This window comes from Capra hircus, chromosome 22 (genome assembly GCF_001704415.2).
Source record: "Capra hircus breed San Clemente chromosome 22, ASM170441v1, whole genome shotgun sequence".
Classification (NCBI taxonomy): domain Eukaryota; kingdom Metazoa; phylum Chordata; class Mammalia; order Artiodactyla; family Bovidae; genus Capra; species Capra hircus.
Genome location: NC_030829.1, coordinates 7505100 through 7527185, shown reverse-complemented (window position 1 = coordinate 7527185; position 22086 = coordinate 7505100). Strand labels below are relative to the sequence as shown.

General features: G+C 41.8%; 1 protein-coding gene across 3 annotated transcripts in view; it reads right to left on the bottom strand.

The window, feature by feature from the left end:
* The window catches only part of FBXL2 (F-box and leucine rich repeat protein 2), a 76777-nt gene that overhangs the window by 20731 nt on the left and 33960 nt on the right, over window positions 1-22086 (bottom strand). For 2 of the 3 annotated variants that reach the window (XM_018067011.1, XM_018067012.1), the window contains exons 3-5: window positions 17284-17338; window positions 16886-16960; window positions 10535-10629 (exon numbers count right to left, since the gene is read on the bottom strand). In XM_018067011.1, coding sequence (XP_017922500.1) covers window positions 10535-10629; window positions 16886-16960; window positions 17284-17338 — 225 coding nt within the window. Of the gene's footprint in view, window positions 1-10534; window positions 10630-16885; window positions 16961-17283; window positions 17339-22086 lie in introns of those variants that run through there. The other variant, XM_018067013.1, reaches the window with a different exon arrangement.

The window sequence follows — 22086 nt, the reverse complement described above, 5'->3', positions numbered from 1 at the left end:
AAAAAAAAGTCTCAAAAAGAATTAATACTCAGGGTAGACATTTTGGGCAAAATTTTTATTTCACTTATACATACGTATACATGTTATACATGTGTGTTTTTGTTGGACTGATGTAAACTGTATTTTTTCAGACCACAAAAGTTTGCAGGCCATTGTAGTTAAATTATACTGGCAAATAAAAGCACAAATTAACCTAAAAAAAAAAAAGGAAAAGAAATCAACCACAAGAAAAGAAATTAAAAAAAAAAACTCAACCATTACATGGAGACGAAACAATGCTCTACTAAAAAACCAATGGATCAATGAGGAAACCAAAAGGGAAATTAAAAATACCTTGAGACAAATGACAATGAAAACACAACCATACCAAACTCTATGAGATGTAGCAAAAGCCGTGCTTAGAGCAAAGTTCATAGTGAAGCAGGCATTCCTCAAAAGATGGCAAATCTCTAATAAACAACTCAACCGACCACCTAAAAGAATTAGAAAAAGAAGAACCAAAAAACCTAAGTTCAGGAGGACAGAAATGATAAAGATCAGGCAGGAAATAAAGTAGAGATTAAAAAAACAGCAGAAAAAAAGTCAATAAAACCAAGAAGAAATGGACGACTTTCTGGAAACTGGCAGCGTATCAAAACAGAATCAAGAAGAGATCATTTGAACAGACTCATCATGAGGCGTGAAACAGAATCTAGAAGAGCTCATTTGAACAGACTCATCACGAGGCGTGAAACAGAATCAAGAAGAGATCATATGAACAGACTCATCACGAGGTGTGAAACAGAATCTGTAATTTTACAACTCCCTACAAAGAAAAGGGGAAGACCAATCAGATGGCTTCACAGGCGAATTCTACCAAACATACAAAGAACTTACACATTTCTTCTTAAACTGTTCTAAAAGATTTAGGAGGAGAGAACTCCAAAGACATGCTATGAAAAAGCCACCATCACCCTGATTGTTATTGTTTAGTGGATAAATGGTGTCTGACTCTTTGTGATCCCATGGACTGCAGCCTGCTGGGGTCCTCTGTCCATGGGATTTCCCAGGCAAGAATACTGGAGTGGGTTGTCATTTTCTTCTCCAGGGGATCTTCCCGACCCAGAGATAGAACGCCCATCTCTTACACTGAGGGCAGATTCTTTACTGCTAAGCTACCAAGGTAAGCCCATCACCCTGATACCAAAACCAAAGATACCACCATAAAAGAAAATTACAGGACAATACCGTTGATGAATATAGATGTAAAAATCCTCAACAAAATATTAGCAAACCAACTCAACATAAAAAAAGAATCATACACCATGACCAAGTGGGACTCATCCCAAGTTCATAAGGAAGGCTCAACATACACATGGATCCATCAATGTAATACTAACAGAAGAAGACCACAAAACCACATGATCATCGCAAGAAATGAGGAACGGGCATCTGACAGAATTCAACATCCCTTCATGATAAAACTCTCACCAAAGTGGGTATCCAGGAAATGAATCGCAATATAATGAAAGCTATTTATGGCAAACCAACAGCCAATATAATACTCCACAGTAGAAAAGTTCAAAGCCTTCCTGCTAAAATCTGGAACAAGACAAGGATATCCATTCTCACCACTTCTATTCAACATATTAATGGAAGTGCTAGCCTCAGCAATCCGACAGAGAGAGAAATTAAAGTATCCAATTTGGAGAGGAGGAGGTGAAACACCACATGCAGATGACAAGATACTACACGTAGAAAACTCTAACCCTTAGAGTTGGTCCGTAAGAAGGCTGAGTGCCAAGGAACTGATGCTTTCCCACTGCACTGCTGGAGAGGACCCTTGAGGAATGGAAGCCACCTCATGTTCTTGGATTGGAAGAATACTGTTAAAATGGCCATACAACCCAAAGCAATCTACAGATGTAATGCAATCACTATCAAACGACCCACGACGTTTTTCACAGACCTAGAATAGTCTGAAATTTTATATGGAAGAATAAAAGAACCAGCACTGCCAAAGCAGAGCTATAAAACCAAAGTAGGAGGCATAACTCTTCCAGGTTCTGGACAATACTACAAAGCTACACTAATAAAAACACCGTGGTACTGGTACAGAGACAGGCATATGGATCAATGGAACAGAGAGCACAGCAGTAAGCCCACACACCTACAGCCAACGTCTCCTCCTGCTTCCCTCACTACGCCAAGCCTTTAACTGTGTGGATCACAACAAACTGTGCACATTTCTTTAAGAGATGGGAATACCAGAGCACCTGACCTGCCTCCTGAGAAATCTGTGTGCAGGTCAAGCAGCAACAGTGAGAACTGGACATGGAACAACAGACTGGTTCCAAATAGGAAAAGGAGAATGTCAAGGCTGTATATGTCACCCTGCTTATTTAACTTACGTGCAGAGTACATCCATGAGAAAGGCTGGGCTGGAAGAAGCACAAGCTGGAATCAAGATTGCCGGGAGAAATATCAATAACCTCAGATATGCAGATGACACCACCCTTATGGCAGAAAGTGAACAAGAACTAAAGAGCCTCTTGATGAAAGTGAAAGAGGAGAGTGAAAAAGCTGGCTTAAAACTCAACATTCAGAAAACTAAGATCATGGCATCTGGTCCGATTTCTTCATGGCAAACAGATGTGGAAACAGTGACAGACTTCATTTTTTGAGCTCCAAAATCACTATAGATGGTGACTGCAGCCATGAAATTAAAAGATGCTTGCTCCTTGCAAAAAAAGTTATGACCAACCTAGACAGCATATTAAAAAGCAGAGACGTTACTTTGCTGACTAAGGTCCGTCTAGTCAAAGCTACAGTTTTTCCAGTAGTTATGTATGGATGTCAATGTTGGACTATAAGGAAAGCTGAGTGCCGAAGAATTGATGCTTTTGAATGGTGTTGAAGAAGACTCCCGAGAGTCCCTTGGACTGCAAGGAGATCCAACCAGTCCATCCTAAAGGAAATCAGTCTTGAATATTCATTGGAAGGACTCATGCTGAAGCTGAAACTCCAATACTTTGGCCACCTGATGCAAAGAACTGACTCACTGAAAAAGACCCTGATGCTGGGAAAGATCGAAGTTAGGAGGATAAGGGGATGACAGAGGATGAGATGGCTGGATAGCATTCCTGACTCAGTCGACATGAGTTTGAGTCAACTCCGGGAGTTGGTGATGGACAGGGAGGCCTGGAGTGGTGCAATCCATGGGGTCGCAAAGAGTCAGACACAACTGAGTGACTGAACTGAACTGCTGGCCAATTAATTTTTGATAAAGGAGGCAAGAATATAAAATGGAGAAAAATAAAATAAAATAAAATGGACAAAGTCTCTTCAGGGGTGTTGGGTAAGTTTGACAGCCGCATGTAAATCAATGAAGTTAGAACACATCCTCTTGCCATGCACAAAAATAAACTCAAAATGGCTTAAAGACATAAACATAAGACATGACACTGTAAAAATCCTTGCCAAAAGCACAGGCAAAACATTTTCTGACCTAAATGTTTTTCTCAGGTGAGTTTCCCAAGCCAATAGAAATAAAAACAAAGATAAACAGAACTGAATCAAATGTCCACGCTTTGGCATAGTAAAGAAAGCCATTTAAAAAAAATTTTTTTTTAATGAAAAGACAACATAAGAAATGGGAGAAAATATTTGCAAATGATGTGACCAACAAGGGCCTAATCTCCAAATTATACAAACAGCTCATATAACTCAACAACAAAAAACGGGCAGAATCTTAATAGACATTTCTCCAAATAAGACATACAGATAACCAATATGCACATGAAAAGATGCTCAACATCACTAACCATCAGTCAGTCAGTTCAGTCACTCAATTGTGTCCGACTCTGCGACCCCATGAACTGCAGCACGCCAGGCTTCCCTGTCCTTCACCAACTCCTGGAGCTTGCCTTGGACTCATGTCCATCAAGTCGGTGATGCCATAAAGCCATCTCATCCTCTGTCATCCCCTTTTCCTCCTGCCTTCAATCTTTCCCAGCATCAAGATCTTTTCCAATGAGTCAGTTCTTTGCATCAGGTGGCCAAAGTATTAGAGCTTTAGCATCAGACCTTCCAATGAATATTCAGGACTGATTTCCTTTAGGATGGACTGGTTGGATCTCCTTACAGTCCAAGAGACTCTCAAGAGTCTTCTCCAAAACCACAGTTCAAAAGCATCAATTCTTTGGTGCTCAGCTTTCTTTACGGTCCAATTCTCACATCCATACATGACTACTGGAAAAACCGTAGCTTTGACTAGACAGACCTTTGTCAGCAAAGTAATGTCTCTACTTTTTAATATGCTGTCTAGCTTGGTCAAAGCTTTTCTTCCAAGGAGCAAACATCATTTAATTTCATGGCTGCAGTCACCATCTGCAGTGATTTTGGAGCCCCCCAAAATAAAGTCTCTCACTGTTTTCATTGTTTCCCCATCTATCTGCCATGAAGTGATGGAACTGGATGCCATGATCTTAGTTTTCTGAATGATGAGTTTCAAGCCAACTTTTCCACTCTCCTCTCACTTTCATCAAGAGGCTCTTCAGTTCTTCTTCATTTTCTGCTGTGAGGGTGGTGTCATCTGCATATCTGAAGTTTTTGATATTTCTCCTGGCAATCTTGATTCTAGCTTGTGCCTCAACCAGCCTGGCATTTCACATGATGTCCTCTGCATATAAGTTAAATAAGCAGGGTGACAATATACAGTCTTGATGTACTCCTTTCCGAATTTGGAACCAGTCTGTTGTTCCATGTCCAGTTCTAACTGTTGCTTCTTGACCTGCACACATATTTCTCAGGAGGCAGGTAAGATGGTCTGGTATTCCCATCTCTTGAAGAAATTTCCAGTTTGTTGTGTACCACACAGTCAAAGGCTTTGGTGTAATCAATGAGGCAGAAGTAGATGTTTTTCTGGAACTCTCTTGCTTTTTCTAAGATCCAACAGATGTTGACAATTTCACCTTTGGATCACTAACCATCAGAGAAATGCAAATCTAAACTACAACAAGGTACCACCTTACACTGGTCAGAATGGCCAGTATAAACAAAGTCTACAAACAATAAATGCTGGAGAGGGTATGGAGAAAAGGGAATCTACACTGTTGGTGGGAATACAAACTGGTACAACTACTAAAGGAGAGGAGTATCGAGGGTCCCTAAAATACTAAAAATTGAACTACCATGTAACTCAATAATCCTATTCCCGGTCTATGTATGGGAAAACCATAATTTGAAAAGATACATGGACCCCAGTGTTCATCACTGGAGAAGGCAATGGCAACCCACTCCAGCACTCTTGCTTGGAGAATCCCATGGATGGAGGAGCCTGGTGGGCTGCAGTGCATGGGGTCGCTAAGAGTCGGATAAGACTGAGCATCTTCACTTTCACTTTCATGCACTGGAGAAGGAAATGGCAACCCACTCCAGCGTTCTTGCCTGGAGAATCCCAGGGACGAGGGAGCCTCATGGGCTGCCATCTCTGGGGTCGCACAGAGTCGGACACGATTGAAGTGACTTAGCAGCAGCAGCAGCAGCAATGTTCATCACAGTGCTATTTACAATAGCCAAGAAATGGAAGCAACTTAAATGTCCATTGACAATGGAATAAAGAAAATGTAGTGTATATATATGATGAAATATTATTCAGCCATAAAAAAGAATGAAATAATGCCATTTTCAGCAACATGGATGGACTTAAGATTATCACACTAAGTGAAGTAAGTAGAGAAAGACAAATATATGTTATCACTCATTTATAGATCTACCTAAAAAATAAAAAAAAAAAAAGGATACAAATGAACTTATTTACAAAACAGAAAGACTCACAGATTTCAAAAAGAAAGTTATGGTCACCAAAGGGGAAATGTGGGCGAGAGGGGTAAATTAGAAGCTTGGGATTAACATACACACACGCTACTATATATAAAATAGATAACCAATAAGAATTACTGTATAACATATGGAATTCTACTCATTCTTAATACCTTATATGTGTAAAGAATCTGAAAATGAATGAATGTAGGTATAACTGAATCACTTTCCCACACACTTGAAACTAACACAATATTGTAAAATCAATTATAATCCAATAAAATTTTTTTTAAAAGAAAATGCACTGATTGAAAAACAAGAAAAATTCTTTTCAAATTCACCTGCCAATGCAGGGGACACAGGTTTGATCCCTGATCCAGGAAGACCCCACATGCCATGGAGCAAAGAAGTCTGGGCGCTACAACTACTGAGCCAGCGCTTCCAGAGCCTGCCAGCCGCAACTGCGGAGGCTATGCACCGCAAGTACTGAAGCCTGCAGGTCCCAGGGCCTGTGCTCCACAAGGGAAGCCACCGCAGCCAGAAGCCTGGGCACTGCAAAGAAGAGGAGCCCCCACTCTCTGCAACTAGAGAGAAGCCGCATGCAGCACCAAAGACCCAGCGCAGCCATAAATGAATGAATGAATCTTCTTTAAAAAAGATCCTTAAAAAAGAAAAAAAAACTTCATTTATAGGCAACATGACTGTCTGCAAAGAAAATCCAAAGTAATCAACAAAGAAAACTACTAAAACTAATGTGAGTCTATTCAGGTTGCAGGATAAAAGAGTAATGTAAAAAAATCAATCATATTTCGAGGACTTCCCTGGTGGTGTAGTGGCTAAGACTCCATGTTTCCAATGCAGAAGGCTGGAGTTCGAGCCCTGGTCAGACAACTAGACCCTACATGGTGGCATGGCTTGTAACAGTTCACATACGGCAACTAACAGGTCCCACACACTTCAACTAAGATCCAGTGTGGCCAAATAAGTAAACAAAATTTTTTTTAATGGAAAAAAATTTTTTTAATCAATTATATTTCTATTTACCAACAATGAATGATCAAAATTTGAATTTAAAATGTCATTTACAATAATATTTCATAACACTTATCGGATATACACGACAAAAGATGTGCAAAATTTGTACATTGAACACTCCATAAGATACTGAGGGAAATTTAAAAAACACCTAAATATAAGGAGAGATAAGCCAGGCTTATGGGTTGAAAGGCTTAGTACTTCTAAGATGTCAAGTCTCTGCAAATTGATCTATGGATTCACCATCATCCTAATCAGGATCCCAGCAAGCTTCTTTGTAGAAATTGACAAGATGGGTCCATAATTTATATGGAAATGCAACTTACTTAGTATAGTTAAAACAGGTTTGAAAGATAATTAAGTTCAAGGACTAATAAAGCCTGATTTCAAGACTCATTATAAAGCTATAGTTATCAAGACAGTGTGGTCTGCTGTAAAGATAGACAATTCGATCAATGGAAAATACTGAGAGTACAGAGATAGTTCCGTAATTATTTGGACAAATAATTTTTAACAAAACTGTAAGAGGCAATTTGGTGGGAAATGGGTGGTCATTTCAACACATGGTGCTAAGAACTGAATGTCACAGACAAAAAAATGAGTATCAACCTACACCTCACACCATACACAAAAATCAAGTCAAAATGGATCACAGGTCTAAACTACAGAACTTCTAGAAAATACAAGAAAACCTTTATGGCCTTGAGTTAGGCAAAGATCTCATATGTAATACCAAAAGCATGATTCATAAGAAACATACTGAACTACCTCAAAATGAAAAACTTCAAAAGACAGTTAAAAGAATACAAAGGTAAGCCACAGACTGGGGAAAAAATGTGCAAAACATATCTGATAAAAGATTTATATTCAGAGCATATTAAGAACTCACAAAATTCAACGGTAAGACAATAAACAATCTAACAGAAAAAAAAAAAAACAGGCAAAACAACCAACCAACCAAATATTAGAACAGACATTTCAGTAAAGACAATAAATGGACAGCAAAAATCACATAAAAAGACGCTTAACAGCATTAGTCATGAGAGAAATGCAAACTAAAACCACAATGAGATACCACTGTTCACATCCACAGGAATGGCTGAAATGACAAAGACTGACCCACCAAGTACTGGCAAAGACTTAGAGGAACTGGAAGCATCATACACTTCTCGTGGGAATGTAAAATGGTACAATTTTTCGAGAAACATTTTGGAAGTTTCTTAAAAAGTGAAACACACACCTATCAAATGATCTACTCCATTCTACTCCTAAGAAAAATGATGGCATGCATCTTGCATGGAAACCTTTATGACAGCTTTATGTGTAATGGGTGAGAACTGGAAAAACCCAATGTCCATAAGCAGATGAATGAATAACTGCATTATATGTCGTACAGTGGACCCCTCCCTATCAATAAAAAGGGATGAAAAGTTACTGACACCCATAACAACACGGTGACTCTCAAAAACAATCATGTTACGTGAAAGAGGCCAGGCCGAAAGGAGTACGTGCTGTAAAATATAAGACTTTACAAAAAGCAAGCTAACCCACCGTGACAGAAAGCAGATCGGGGTTTCCTCGAGATGAAGTAGAGAAAGGCTGGGAGGAGGGGGTGATGACAAAGTCACAGGAGGAAAACTCCGGGACGTGCACACACTCAGTATCTGATTACGATGTAAACCGTGGGACGTGAACACACTCATTATCTTGATTACAATGTAAACCGTGGGATGTGAACACACTCAGTATCTGATTACAATGTCAGCTGCACGGGTACATTCATAATCTATACTGTATCAAATTGTATACTTTAAAGAGGCGCAGTTCCTTGTAGCGCCATTAAATCTCAGCATTTAAAATCGACAGGACTTCATATCTAATGACGGAGCAGGGGTTACAGAGAACATATCCGCAAGACCCATGAGAATCGAATTCCAACCCACCATAATTACTGCTGTACTACCAGTGCCTAAGTCAGTACTTGGCACAGTACAAGCTCAATCAACACTTGCAAACAAATCGCACCCCTCGCGCCACAGCACGAACACACACGCGAGGGTAGGACAGAGGCCGAGGCTGATTCTAGGCGATTTCAACCAAAACCTGGCGCGGAACAAAACTCTCCAGTCAGGATCCTTCGATTATGTTTATCACCATTTCTCACAGTGATCTGGGCTCACACATTAACGATTTATGTAGATATGGATACAGATTTCTGCTCTAAAATTCATGGTAAGCCAGTGACACCCTCAGCCTTACAGGACAGTTTTGCTACCCCTGGCTCTATCCCAAGCGCCAAGAGGAGAACATGTCTCTTTGACAGTCCCCACTGACAATCACATCTTCACTTTCAGTTTCTTTAGTGGAAAGACGATCAGACTTGCGTTTTCTGGTATAAGTTATCTTAGGACCTATTTGGTACATTTAGTTCAGTTCAGTCGCTCTGTCGTGTCTGACTCTTTGCGACTCCGTGAACCACAGCACGCCACGCCTCCCTGTCCATCACCAACTCCTAAAGTTTACCCAAACTCATGCCCACTGAGTCAGTGATGCCATCCAACCATCTCATCCTCTGTCGTCCCCTTCTCCTCCTGCTTTCAATCTTTCCCAACATCAGGGTCTTTTCAAATGAGTCAGCTCTTCACATCAGGTGGCCAAAATACATTTAAGCTTCCTGTTAAAACAGACTCAGTCTATTTCACTGATTTACAAAGCTTTTGAAAAAGCACAAAATTTTTCTGATGATCTGAATGTTTTGGTTAAAAAAAAAAACCCACCTCTGCGTTCCATAATGTAGACAAAGTGTTTTGATCCTTAGAAAGTATCATGAATTGATTTTCTTAGCAATGGTGCAGCAGATGTTTCAATTACAAATTCTAGTATCTGCAATCACTACACACTGTACATTCTCACTGGAGGTCTGTGATTGACTATGCTATGGCATGGTTAAGTTTCCAAGAGGCAAAGACGATTCCAAGATTCTAAGGGGCAGTGTGTGTGTCCTAATTGAGCCAACCTCAAACAACACTAGAGGCCACAAGGGCAAAGACATACAGGTTTAATTACGTCCTGTCTCAAAAAAAGCTCAAAGCCATGTCCGTAACAGTGGAGTAATAACATTTCCAATAAATAACGGCTATCCAGGAAGAGGTGGGCAAGCGTTTGGCTGGATGGAGTGTATTACTAATGAGAATAAGGTGAATGTGGTAACCATATCCCATTACGGGTAAGCGAAATCCCAGGTTATGGTAAAGAAGTTTTTGAAACAATTATTTCGTTAATTAGTATAATTTATACAAGGTAGCTGTGATTATGAGAAGGCGCCTAGGAAGATGGGAAAGTGACGAAGAGAAGCGAGGTGAACTAATATGACTACGCGCCTGGCACTACGTACATGTTACTTGACACCCGTGCCATCCCCATGAAGGAGCTGTGACTGCCTCCTCTTACAGACGAGAGAACTGGCAGCAAAGTGAAGTGACCTGTCCCACGGCCACACCTCTGACCACACTGGAGCTCTCGGTTTCTAGTTCAGGGCTGCTGGCTCCAAAATCATGATATTCTCATTGCTCTAATGCAAGTTACATGGGAAGATTCCAGCAGAAGAAAAGCAAATAATATGCGTGGCTGACTTTTGCTGATGAGAAAGCCAGCTAAAAGCTGCCGTGACAGACTGGGTCACAGTGGACTGACTTACTTCAAGGAGGAATCTCCAACGCCAATACACCCTCGCAAGCTCAGCTTCCTCAGGAACCCACCACATCGCTTTGAGATGTTTTCCACCACTCGACCCTTCAATGGAGAAAGTTGGAAAAAATCTTATTCATGCTGCTTATCTAACAGCAAAATAACGTGAAGTTTAGGAGCTAAATATGTATTTCCAGATGTAACAGACGATATTTTAGAACATTCTTCCAACACCCCATTTCTGCTCCTAGTGTATAAAATGCTTTCAATTAAAACATTAAGTCTTTTTAAAAATCACACACTACTCGTTGAAAGCCTTGACTCTGGAGGTAGGCCTCCCCGAGCCAGGGCTCACAGCTACTCCACAAATTCTGAGGCTTTTTGAGGCCAGCTATGGCAACACTGGCTGCTGGGCAGAGACCTAAAACAACGTTGCTTTAAAAAAAAAAAAAAAGAAAGAAAGAAAATCTATTTAAACTAAACAGTGAAAAAACAGTGAAGTCACTCAGTCGTGTCCGACTCTTTGCGACCCCATGGACTGTAGCCTACCAAGCTCCTCTGTCCATGGGATTTTCCAGGCAATATGAAAATGCAACATAAAAGCTACCCCTCTTTCTTTTCAGCAATCCCCTATTTAAACACATTGCTTTAAAAAGGTAACCCTGGCTGGGTACTGGCAGATATATGAGAACACTGATTAAGCACTTCCAATTTTTCAGGCATGGTTTTAATACTTTCTTGTATCTGTTAAGGCTCATTTAATATTCACAAGAACTGGTGCAGACTACTCTTCCATGAACTAAGGAAGAGAATGTCTAAAATACAGGAAATCCCTTGGGATGTCTCTCAGTATTAACATGTCCTAGGATTAAAGTCAGCGGGAAACTGAAGCCAGTCCAAAGAGGACTATTCATGGCTTTGGGAATGGCAGTTTGGGTCACTCCACCAAATAAGGAGCCCCGGCCAGCTGAGGGGCTTGCTGAGGACAAGAGGAGGACAGACAGGATGTGCGGCAGAAGGTAGCTGAGCGCCAGCTCTGACCACACGAGCAGTTAGCGAGATTAGGACGGTGACTGTTGTACTTTCTCCCTATTGTTATGAATGTGTGTGTACAGAACAAATATTTTTCTGTCTTTCCTGTCTCAGCCCCTTTCTGTGTGATGTGAGATGCAGTGACTTTGTATCACAGTGAAGTTCTTTCAATTCTGCATTCACGTGCTGAAGGCGCCGAGCGTCGGGAGGAACAAATATCACTCTAGGACTTCGCCTCCGCTTCTGAGGAGGGGCTTAAGCGTATTTTTGATTGTACACTGGATGGCTGAATCACATTAGGTGCAATCATGAGTTCATACTGTCTTTATGAGGAGATTAAGTATGGTTTAAGGACAGGCCTAGGGGTGCAAGGTGGCAAGGGGTGAACTCATGATGATTAATTTCATGGTCAACATGACTGGGTCACAGAGTGTCAGTCCGTGACTCGGCCAACATCATTCTGGGTGTTGTCTGTAAGGGTTTCTGGATGAGATTAGCATCTGAATCAGCAGGCTGAGTAAAGCAGATTGTCCGCCTCAGCAGGGGTGAACAGAGCAAAAAGGGCTGACTGAGAGAGATCTCCTGCCTGATGGGCTGAGCCAGACACTGCTCTTTTCTGGCCTTTGGACCTGGGCTGAAACATCAGCTCCTCTTGGGTCTCGAAACTGCCAGCTTTCAGACTGGAATTCACACGCTGGCTCTGCTGGCTCACAGGCCTTCTGACTCAGATGAGCTACAGCTCTCCTGGTCCTCCAGCTTGTGGACGGCACGTCTGGGAACTTCTCAGCCTCCATCATCACATAACCCAATTCCTCATAAGGAATCTCTGTGTCTGTATCTATATACACACACGAAATCTTATTGGCTCTGCATTTCTGGAGAATCGAGACTAATACAGGGTGGATTCAATATCTTCATTTTGCAAATAAATAAAATAAATGGTTAAATTGCCAATATTACACTTCAATGAGTAGCAGAGTTGGGATTCACAGCAAGTTTTTGTGACTCTAAAAGCTGTGTCCTCTGCATGATAACCACACCCACAAGGGAGGAAATATTGAAAAGGCCATTTTGTTTCATTTGTAATACTATCATCCTTACTTTACGAAACAGCTATCTTGACACTGAACTCTAAACACTAAGAGTCCACTAGGACACATCAAACCACAGTATTACAGAAGCAAGATTCACACAGACTGGCTAACAACTTAAGCTGAAAATCCAAATTCTGATCTTGCTGGTGGCTTTATTTATACTTTCTTGAGTCCTACCTATGTTAATAATTAGTTTTTGAGCCAAAACTCCAGACACCTTTAAAATAAATTTGTCAGTGGCAGGGGAAAAAAAAAAAGATTATGAGTTGGAAACCCAAGATAAATATCTAAATACTGAATAAAACTACAAAAATAGCTCCACACCAATGTCTACAAATAGAGCACATCACTCTATCTTCTCCATTTCAAGTCAGTCACACTTATACAAACTTCCTGCTCTTCCTTCTCTGGAGCAGAAGTTTTTATATTGGAATTTTTAAAATTACATTCAGAATTTTCTGTTCCACTGTTTCTAAATAAGAGGAAAAAAAATAAGCAAATCCCTTTCAGATGCAAATTCCAGTCAGCGACACTGTGTAATATCCATTAGAGAGTATGCTATAAGTAAGCATTTTAGAAAGAAAGGCATTACAGAAAAATAAGGCCTAACAGAGGAGCCTCTGGACTTCTGACTTTCAGATAGGACTATCTGGTTATTTCTCATTTTTGGCCTCACAGACTCTTAATAACCATGAAGACAACAAAATGTTCATCTCTCAAAGGCATGGAAAATGGCTAAACATCAGGGAGATGACACTAACTCCGGAGACAGCGATGCCCAGGGAGAGGCCTGGTGCACACTCGCCACCTGCTTGCGCTATTCTGCCTTTGCTCTGAGATTCACATCATGAAACCCACTGTTCAAGGTATCTACTCTCCCTCTTCTTACTAGGTGAGTGACCTTGGGTAAGTTACTCCAACTTTTTGTGCCTCAGTTTCTCCCATTTGGTGTTTCTGAGAAGGCTAAATTAATACACAGAAAGTACTTAGAAGAGTACCCAGCACACGGTAAATAATACTCTTAGTATACCAGTCCTGCTCCCTGGCACTTTCTCTCTTCTCTCAACAGACCCACTTTTGTCCCAAACAAACGAATCTGAGACCACAGTTTATCCGTGGGATGCTTCCCAGGGTGACCACCCAGAGGTCCTATTAGCATCCACGGTTGGTGGTGGTTTAGTTGCTGAGTCGTGCCCGACTCTTGCGACCCCATGGACTCTAGCCCGCCAGGCTCCTCTATCCATGGGATTCTCCAAGCCAGAATACTAGAGTGGGTTGCCATTCACTTCTCCAGAGGATCTTCCTGACCCAGGAATCAAACCCGGGTCTCCTACATTGCAAGCAGAGTCTTCACTTCTTCACTGACTGACCTAGGAGGGAAGGACCCGTTATTTGTCTACGGGAGACCCCATACTCGGTTCAGAATCCAACCTGGATTCACAGTGCTGGCCCAAAGCGTGGACTAACTAGTGTTAGACTATATTCTTCACAGGTAGCTCTCTACGTGTGTGGTGAGCCATGACCTGGTCTCTTTAGTAGAAGTTGGGCTTTCCTGGTGCGGGGGACCTGGTTTCAACCAACCCCTGGGTTGGGACGATCCCCTGGAGAAGGGCATGGCAACCCATTCCAGTGTTCTTGCCTGGAGAATCCCATGGACAGAGGAGCCTGGTGGGCTGTAGTCCATGGGTTGCAAAGAGTCAGACATGACTGAGCAATTAACACTTTCACTTCAGCGGAAGTACTCAAGTATTTATGCAATGCATTTATACAGCTGCAGTCAGCTAAAATAGTGAGATCAAATAATGTACAAGGTAGTGATATTTACGTGAAATAGCATTTTTTTCCTTGGCACACTGTGTGGCATGCAGGATCTTAGTTCCCCAACCAGGCAACTGCACTGGGTGCACTGAGTCTTAACCACTGGACTGCCAGGGAAGCCCTGAAATAGTACTTTTTTAATATCTGAATTGAAAAGCTTTTTATGTGCCTTCCAAAAAGTTGCAGTTTAGAAAAATCAAAGAAAACTGAAGAGATGACTAAAAAAAAAAAAACACCCACAGGAAAAAAATGCTTACAATTTTTTTTTAAAACAATGACTCTCCTTTGCCCAGAAGAAATGACCACAATTTTTAGAATTTAATATTCTCCTCAACATTGCTAAGTAAACACAATGAACAAAGCTCTATAGATTATCAGTTCAAAGGGGAAATATATGTCAGCATGTCTGGGAGGGGCTCTGTTGTAATCATTAAGTCTGGAAGGAGTTTTAAACAATTCCTGACTCAGGGACCACAGTTCAAGCCAACAACTAGCGTTTATCTTTCCAGGGAGCCTGGGAAAGCCTTAGGCCCCTGCCCCCTGCCAAGCTCAGAGCACAGCAACCTGTGTGGAGGCTGGAGGCCGAGTGTGGTCAACCTTGTGCTCAGCCCTGCCTCCTGCAGCGGCGTCTGCTTCACTGGGTTAGATGGCTCCAGGACAGGCATCAACGACTCGATGGACACGAGTCTGAGCAAACTCCGGGAGATGGTGAAGGACAGGGAAGCCTGGCGTGCTGCAGTCCATGGGGTCGCAAAGAGTCGGACACGACTGAGCGACTGAACACCCACAAAGAGACAGGCAAGCAGCAAGTGCCCAGAGGAGGAGGGGATAGGCCTCCACATCTGGCCATTACTTCTTGGTAACACTATCTCCCTGTTAAACATATTTCCTCATCCACTAAAAAAGACACAAAATATATAATAAAAACATGTGAACACGCTACATGAGCAAGTGATTTAAAACACAATTCCACTACACTGAGTTGACTAAACTAGAAATCAGCAAGGTTTTACTAACAATGGGCAGATAATAAAACTTCAGCATCTCCAGACCCTTAAAATAGTACTCTAGACAGTTACTATGTGTAGTACTCTTTATTACTTCCCTGTTTCTTTTTGGTTAGAAATGCGTATTTAATATTAAAGTTGTTTAAAGAAAAATTTTCTCATTTGATCTGGTTTACCATTCTTTTTTATTAATAGTTTATTATTAGCTTCTTTATTAGTTTAACTGGCAGATATAATCAAAGGACTCAGAAGAAAAGTGACATTATATTACTAACCATTTGCCAGGTTGAATCTTTAACCCAGGGAGCTTTGCATATTTTTTTACATTCCGTATTTGGTTAATTTGACACAAATTAGAACTCCCGATTCTAGAAAGGCTCAACTGTACTCAGATTAAGCAGGAAAATATCTAATTGCTATTGCCTAAGAATTCACAAGCACTGTGCTCTCAAGTGGGGGAGTAAGCAGTATTGAACAGTGTTGTTGTTTTGAGGCTTCCCTGGTGGCTCAGAGGTTAAAGCATCTGCCTGCAACGTGGGAGACCTGGGTTTGATCCCTGGGTCGGGAAGATCCCCTGGAGAAGGAAATGGCACCCCACTCCAGTATTCTTGCCTGGAGAACCCCATGGACGGAGGAGCCTGGTGGGCTACAGTCCACAGGGTCGCAAAGAGTCGGACACGACTGAGCGACTTCCCTTTCTTTCACTTCAGTCGCTTAGTCATGTCCGACTCTTTCGTGACCCCCGTGGACCACAGCCCACCGGGCTGGCTCCTCTGTCCATGGGATTTTCCAAGCACGAATACTGGAGTGGGGTGCCACTGCCTTCTCCAGATGGTTTACCATTCTTAAATGAAGACATTTACATATTTCCAGGTAAATACACCAGGATCCTGGAATTATAAAGGCTCTGAAGACTACTCCCCTTCCTTACTCTGTAAATAATAAAACCAAGGCACTGAGAGAGTACCCGCCTTGCGCGGCTGAGCTGGAGGGACACCTCTATCTCCAGCCTCCCTCCGGGGCTCGTGCCTCTGCCATTTCTCCATCCCTATTGCTGAACGAGAATTCTCAGCAGAGTTCTCAGGTCAATACTTGCCAAGAGTCTCCTAGGACTAAAGCACTGAACCAAGGTTTAACGATGCAGGGGTGAGGCTTTGGAAAGCGGAGTGGTAAAGCTCAGACTGTAAACATGAATAAGGGGTAACGTAAAATTCTGTCACTGATAAAGCAAAGAGTAAAGCACAGCAGAATTTTGGTCCTGAAGTATGCAAATACCTCCCAGGTGTTTTTCTTCTCTATCCACCTTGGCGGCGTAATATTAAATCCAAACGCGGTAAATGAAAGGGCAGGAAAGAGTGAGCAGTTGACTTATCTTTTAAAAAATCTTTAGTGTAAAGCAGGTTAACTTACCTCTACATCTGTTTGAAAGTTGAAAAGGTCTATTCTTTGCCAGTTGCTTCCATCCAGGGCTAAGATGTTCCAAGCCTGGGAGGTTGGGAGGGATTAGAGTGAAAAAGATAAATTTATTGAGACTGTTAAAGTCTTGATTCAACTTTTCTATTTCCAAACATTTATTCTTGATAGATATTAAGTCAATAATCAAATGTGGAATTATGATAATACTGTTATGTTAAATATAAAAAATGATATTTTAATTTTTAACTGTTTACTTGAATGAAACTCATCCTCATTCTAACAAAACTTGATTATTTCTTTTTTACCATTTCTTTTTTTAGTTATTTCTTTTAATTGGAGGCTAATTACTTTACACGATTATTTCTTGATTACAAACCTGGTTAACACCCTACCTTGGAAATCTGTGCACATCGGCACAAGGTTACTATATCCAAGAAGGAAAATATTCTAGGAAGAAAGGGGAAAAAGCACAAAAGTGAGATGGTATTAACATTTTAGAATATCTACAGTTGAAAGATAAAATCTAGTGTGCCATCTGCATATTAATAACTTTTTTGAGATTTCTCAATTCATAATACACAAGAGCACTATAATTTTACCTCACTACTGTGAAATATTAAATGTTTGCACATTCCAAAGTTGTTCTAGAAACATGACACAAATTCCCTTAAACCAGAACTCATTAAACTTTTATTTCTCTTGTTCTAAATCACAGACATGGGACAGTAGGTCATAACTTGTTCTGTTCAAAGACCAATCTCACCTGCCAGACACTGAGCCTAGTGAGAGCAGGCCCCTCCACAAGTGCAAACTCCCCTTTTGGTAGAAGATGCACCAAACAGGCTCAGGCGCCTGAGGCTCACACAGTATGGCCAAGAAAAGCTCCGCGACAAAACCCATTTGCTTTTTATGTTTTTGTCCACAGGGCAGAAACATGGAGCTCATTACCTGGAAAGGTCTAGAAATGACCAGTTTTTCCTGAGCAAAAGCCAAGAAGCTATAGAGGGTAGGAAAGACAGGGAAAAAGAAAAGAAGAGAGAAGTAACCTAAAACCTAGCGGACACTGTCAGCGTGGCAGGGTCGGAGAGAGCGCCGGACGTTCTGGCAGCAGAGCTGAGTTGCTGACCACAGCGTGGCATAATAGTTGCATGTGCCTCAGCGCTCAGCAGTAACAGCTGAAAACAAAAAGCAGCTTTCCTGGGAGAGGAAGACTGAATGGCGATGCAGTCAGGTACACAGGGTCTCAACCCCCACAGCACCCGAAGTTAGGTGGGACAGTCTGTGCCTGTGCGTGTGGAATGGGGAGGAAAGAGAGATGGCAAACAGCCACCTGTAAAGTTCTTTAAAACTCTTCAAAGGTAACAATCAGCGGTGAGCTGAAAACCCATAGGCTTGGGGAAGAGAGTAGGTCCACAGACCACCAGAGCACTGGCCTACAATAGAGCACCCACGAGCAGCACTACAGGACTTGTGATGGTGCAGACACTGCTCTACTGTGTAGACTCCTATCATTTTCTAGGGAAAAGCAAAGGAGAGAAGCATAAGGGCTGCGTTAATCTTAAAAGACTCAATGCAACTTTGTACACAGGAAAATGCTGGTGGGGAAAATGTGTACCAAATATACACACACACATATAATAAACATATTTCAGGGTGTCTGTACACCTAGAATACATTGCTTCCATGGTGGCATGTCTTGCCCCACCAACTCAAATGTCTGTGCTCTATGCCCTATGACCATTCCCAGTGAGCCATAACTGATCACGAGCTCACTGAAAGGCCAAGACCAGAGAGGGAGGCATGGGAATGCTGCCCACGCATCACGCTGCACAGCAGCACCCGTTCTGGACTACAAGCTGAAGGCAGAGAGGGGTTAGCTAACTTTCCCTTGAAAACATTCCTCGACAATGTGCCACCTTGGAGACCACACACTCAACCACCTCTCAGTTACAACAGCAACACTGATAACCGTGTGCTTGAAAATCATAAGCTAGCCACTGTTTACGTTAGTCATTTAATTGTCACAACAATGCTATGAGGTGCTATTACGCTCTCCATTTTACACATAAGAACACTGAGCACCTCCCAAAGGCCACACAGATAGAAAGAGCAGAGCCAGAATTTGAACCCACGGAGTGCAGCTTGACAGCCCATGGCCGTGATGCTACACAAAGATACAGCTACTGTTCTGTTCCCGCAGGGATTAGGCCGGATGCTCAACTGCACAGCGGATGAGGCGGCCTGTGCTGAGCAAGCATGCGGTTGGAAACTGCATCTATAAAGCTAGACTCACACTAACTCACACAAGACACTCACACGTCCAGATGCAGTGAGAGCCAACAGCGGGATCACAAGTTTGCGCTCTTATCTCGTGCTCACTGCCCAGCGCTGCAGCTGCTGGTGGAGAAGCACACCGCCTTCACTCTTTATCCTACCCTCCCCACACCACCACCACATGTAGCTGCATTTGCACACGCAGGCATGCTACCACTCCCAACTGCCCCGGAAGCCAAATTCCTGCACCACGTTTCAGTGAAGAAAACGAATGCCCTGAACGACAGAGCCTGGGACGCTGGCAACAGAAGCAGAGTCAGCTCAAGGGATAAGAGTTTCAAAGAAGAGGTTAAACACTCAATCTGCATCAAACTTCAAAACCTAACATTTTCCATTTTTTAAATGAAAACTTGGGCGTGCTTCCATGAAAAGATAGTTCCTATCAACTTAAATACACAAAGTAACTATGAACAATTTCAAAACTTTTCTTTTGGAAATTGCTTCCTACCTCAAATGTGATAACCACCCTTTGTTAGGAGAGCCCTGAAACGACAACGTGGTTACCAATAAATACACACAGGGGTATACAGGAGTGGATGTGTTTCTGCTCCACTGGTCTGTCTGCCTGTGGCAGTAAGACTGCTTCAATTATGAAGCTTAAAGATCTTGATGTCTAGTACCTTCAGTCCAACTTTGTTTTTCTTCATCAAGATTATCTTGGTTATTCTTGGCTACTCTGAGTTTTTGAATCTCTGCTTGTGTTTTAGAATCAGCATATCAAATTTCACAAAAAAAAATTTATAAAATTTTACTGGGATTATGCTGGATTTATAGACACTCTGGGGTTTATAAAATTTTACAGTGGTTAAGTCTTCCAACCCACAAACATGATATACTCCATTATTTATTTAGGACTTCTTTACTATCTCATAGTAATTTTTGTATTTCTCCACATAGATGCTGTTCAGTTTTAGATTTGCTCTCTCCTCCCAGCTATTTGATGTTGTTACTATTAAAATAGAATTTTTTAAATGTCACTTTCTAATTGTTGCTAGTATATAGTTAAATTTCATATACTACTTACATATAGCAATATTTCCAAATTCATTTATATATTCTAAGGATTTTCTACAAACAAAATCAACACACTTGAGAACAATGAAAATTTTCTTTCTTCCTTTTCAACGATCAGCAGTTCAGTTCAGTTGCTCAGTCGTGTCCGACTCTTTGCGACCCCATAAATTGCAGCACGCCAGGCCTCCCTGTCCATCACCAACTCCCGGAGTTCACTCAGACTCACGCCTACCAAGTCAGTGTTGCCACCCAGCCATCTCATCCTCTGTCGTCCCCTTCTCCTCCTGCCCCCAATCCCTCCCAGCATCAGAGTCTTTTCCAATGAGTCAACTCTTCACATGAGGTGGCCAAAGTACTGGAGTCTCAGCTTTAGCATCAGTCCTTCCAAAGAAATCCCAGGACTAATCTCCTTTAGAATGGACTGGTTGGATCTCCTTGCAGTCCAAGGGACTCTCAAGAGTCTTCTCAACACCACAGTTCAAAAGCATCGATTCTTCGGCACTCAGCTTTCTTCACAGTCCAACTCTCACAGCCATACATGACCACAGGAAAAACCATAGCCTTGACCAGACGGACCTTTGTTGGCAAAGTAATGTCTCTGCTTTTTAATATGCTATCTAGGTTGGTCATAAATTTCCTTCCAAGGAGTAAGCGTCTTTTAATTTCATGGCTGCAATCACCATCTGCAGTGATTTTGGAGCCCAAAAAAATAAAATCTGACACTGTTTCCACTGTTTCCCCATCTATTTCCCTTGAAGTGATGGGACCAGATACCATGATCTTTGTTTTCTGAATGTTGAGCTTTAAGCCAACTTTTTCGCTCTCCTCTTTCACTTTCATCAAGAGGCTTTTTAGTTCCTCTTCACTTTCTGCCATAAGGGTGGTGTCATCTGTATATCTGAGGTTATTGACACTTCTCCCAGCAATCCTGATTTCAGCTTGTGCTTCTTCCAGTCCAGCATTTCTCATGATATACTCTGCACAGAAGTTAAATAAGCAGGGTACAATATACAGCCTTGACATACTCCTTTTCCTATTTGGAACCAGTCTGTTGTTCCGTGTCCAGTTCTAACTGTGGCTTCCTGACCTGCATATAGGTTTCTCAAGAGGCAGGTCAGGTGGTCTGGTATTCCCATCTCTTTCAGAATTTTCCACAGTTTATTGTGATCCACACAGTCAAAGGCTTTGGCATTGTCATTACAGCAGAAATAGGTGTTTCTCTGGAACTCTCTTGCTTTTTCCATGATCCAGCGGATGTTGGCAATTTGATCTCTGGTTCCTCTGCCTTTTCTAAAACCAGCTTGAACATCTGGAAGTTCACGGTTCACGTACTGCTGAAGCCTGGCTTGGAGAATTTTGAGCATTACTTTACTAGCGTGTGAGATGAGTGCAATTGTGCAGTAGTTTGAGCATTCTTTGGCATTGCCTTTCTTTGGGACTGGAATGAAAACTGACCTTTTCCAGTCCTGTGGCCACTGCTGAGTTTTCCAGATTTGCTGGCATATTGAGTGCAGCACTTTCACAGCATCATCTTCCAGGATTTGAAATAGCTCAACTGGAATTCCATCATCTCCACTAGCTTTGTTCGTAGTAATGCTTTCTAAGGCCCACTTGACTTCCCATTCCAGGATGACTGGCTCTAGGTGAGTGATCACACCATCGTGATTATCTGGGTCATGAAGATCTTTTTTGTACAGTCCTTCTGTATATTCTTGCCGCCTCTTTAATGTCGTCTGCTTCTGTTTATCCAATCATTTATATAAGGACATCCTGGGTGCTTCCAGTTTTGTGATTATGAATAATACACATATAAATATGTGTACACAGGTGAGTGCTTTCCACTCAGT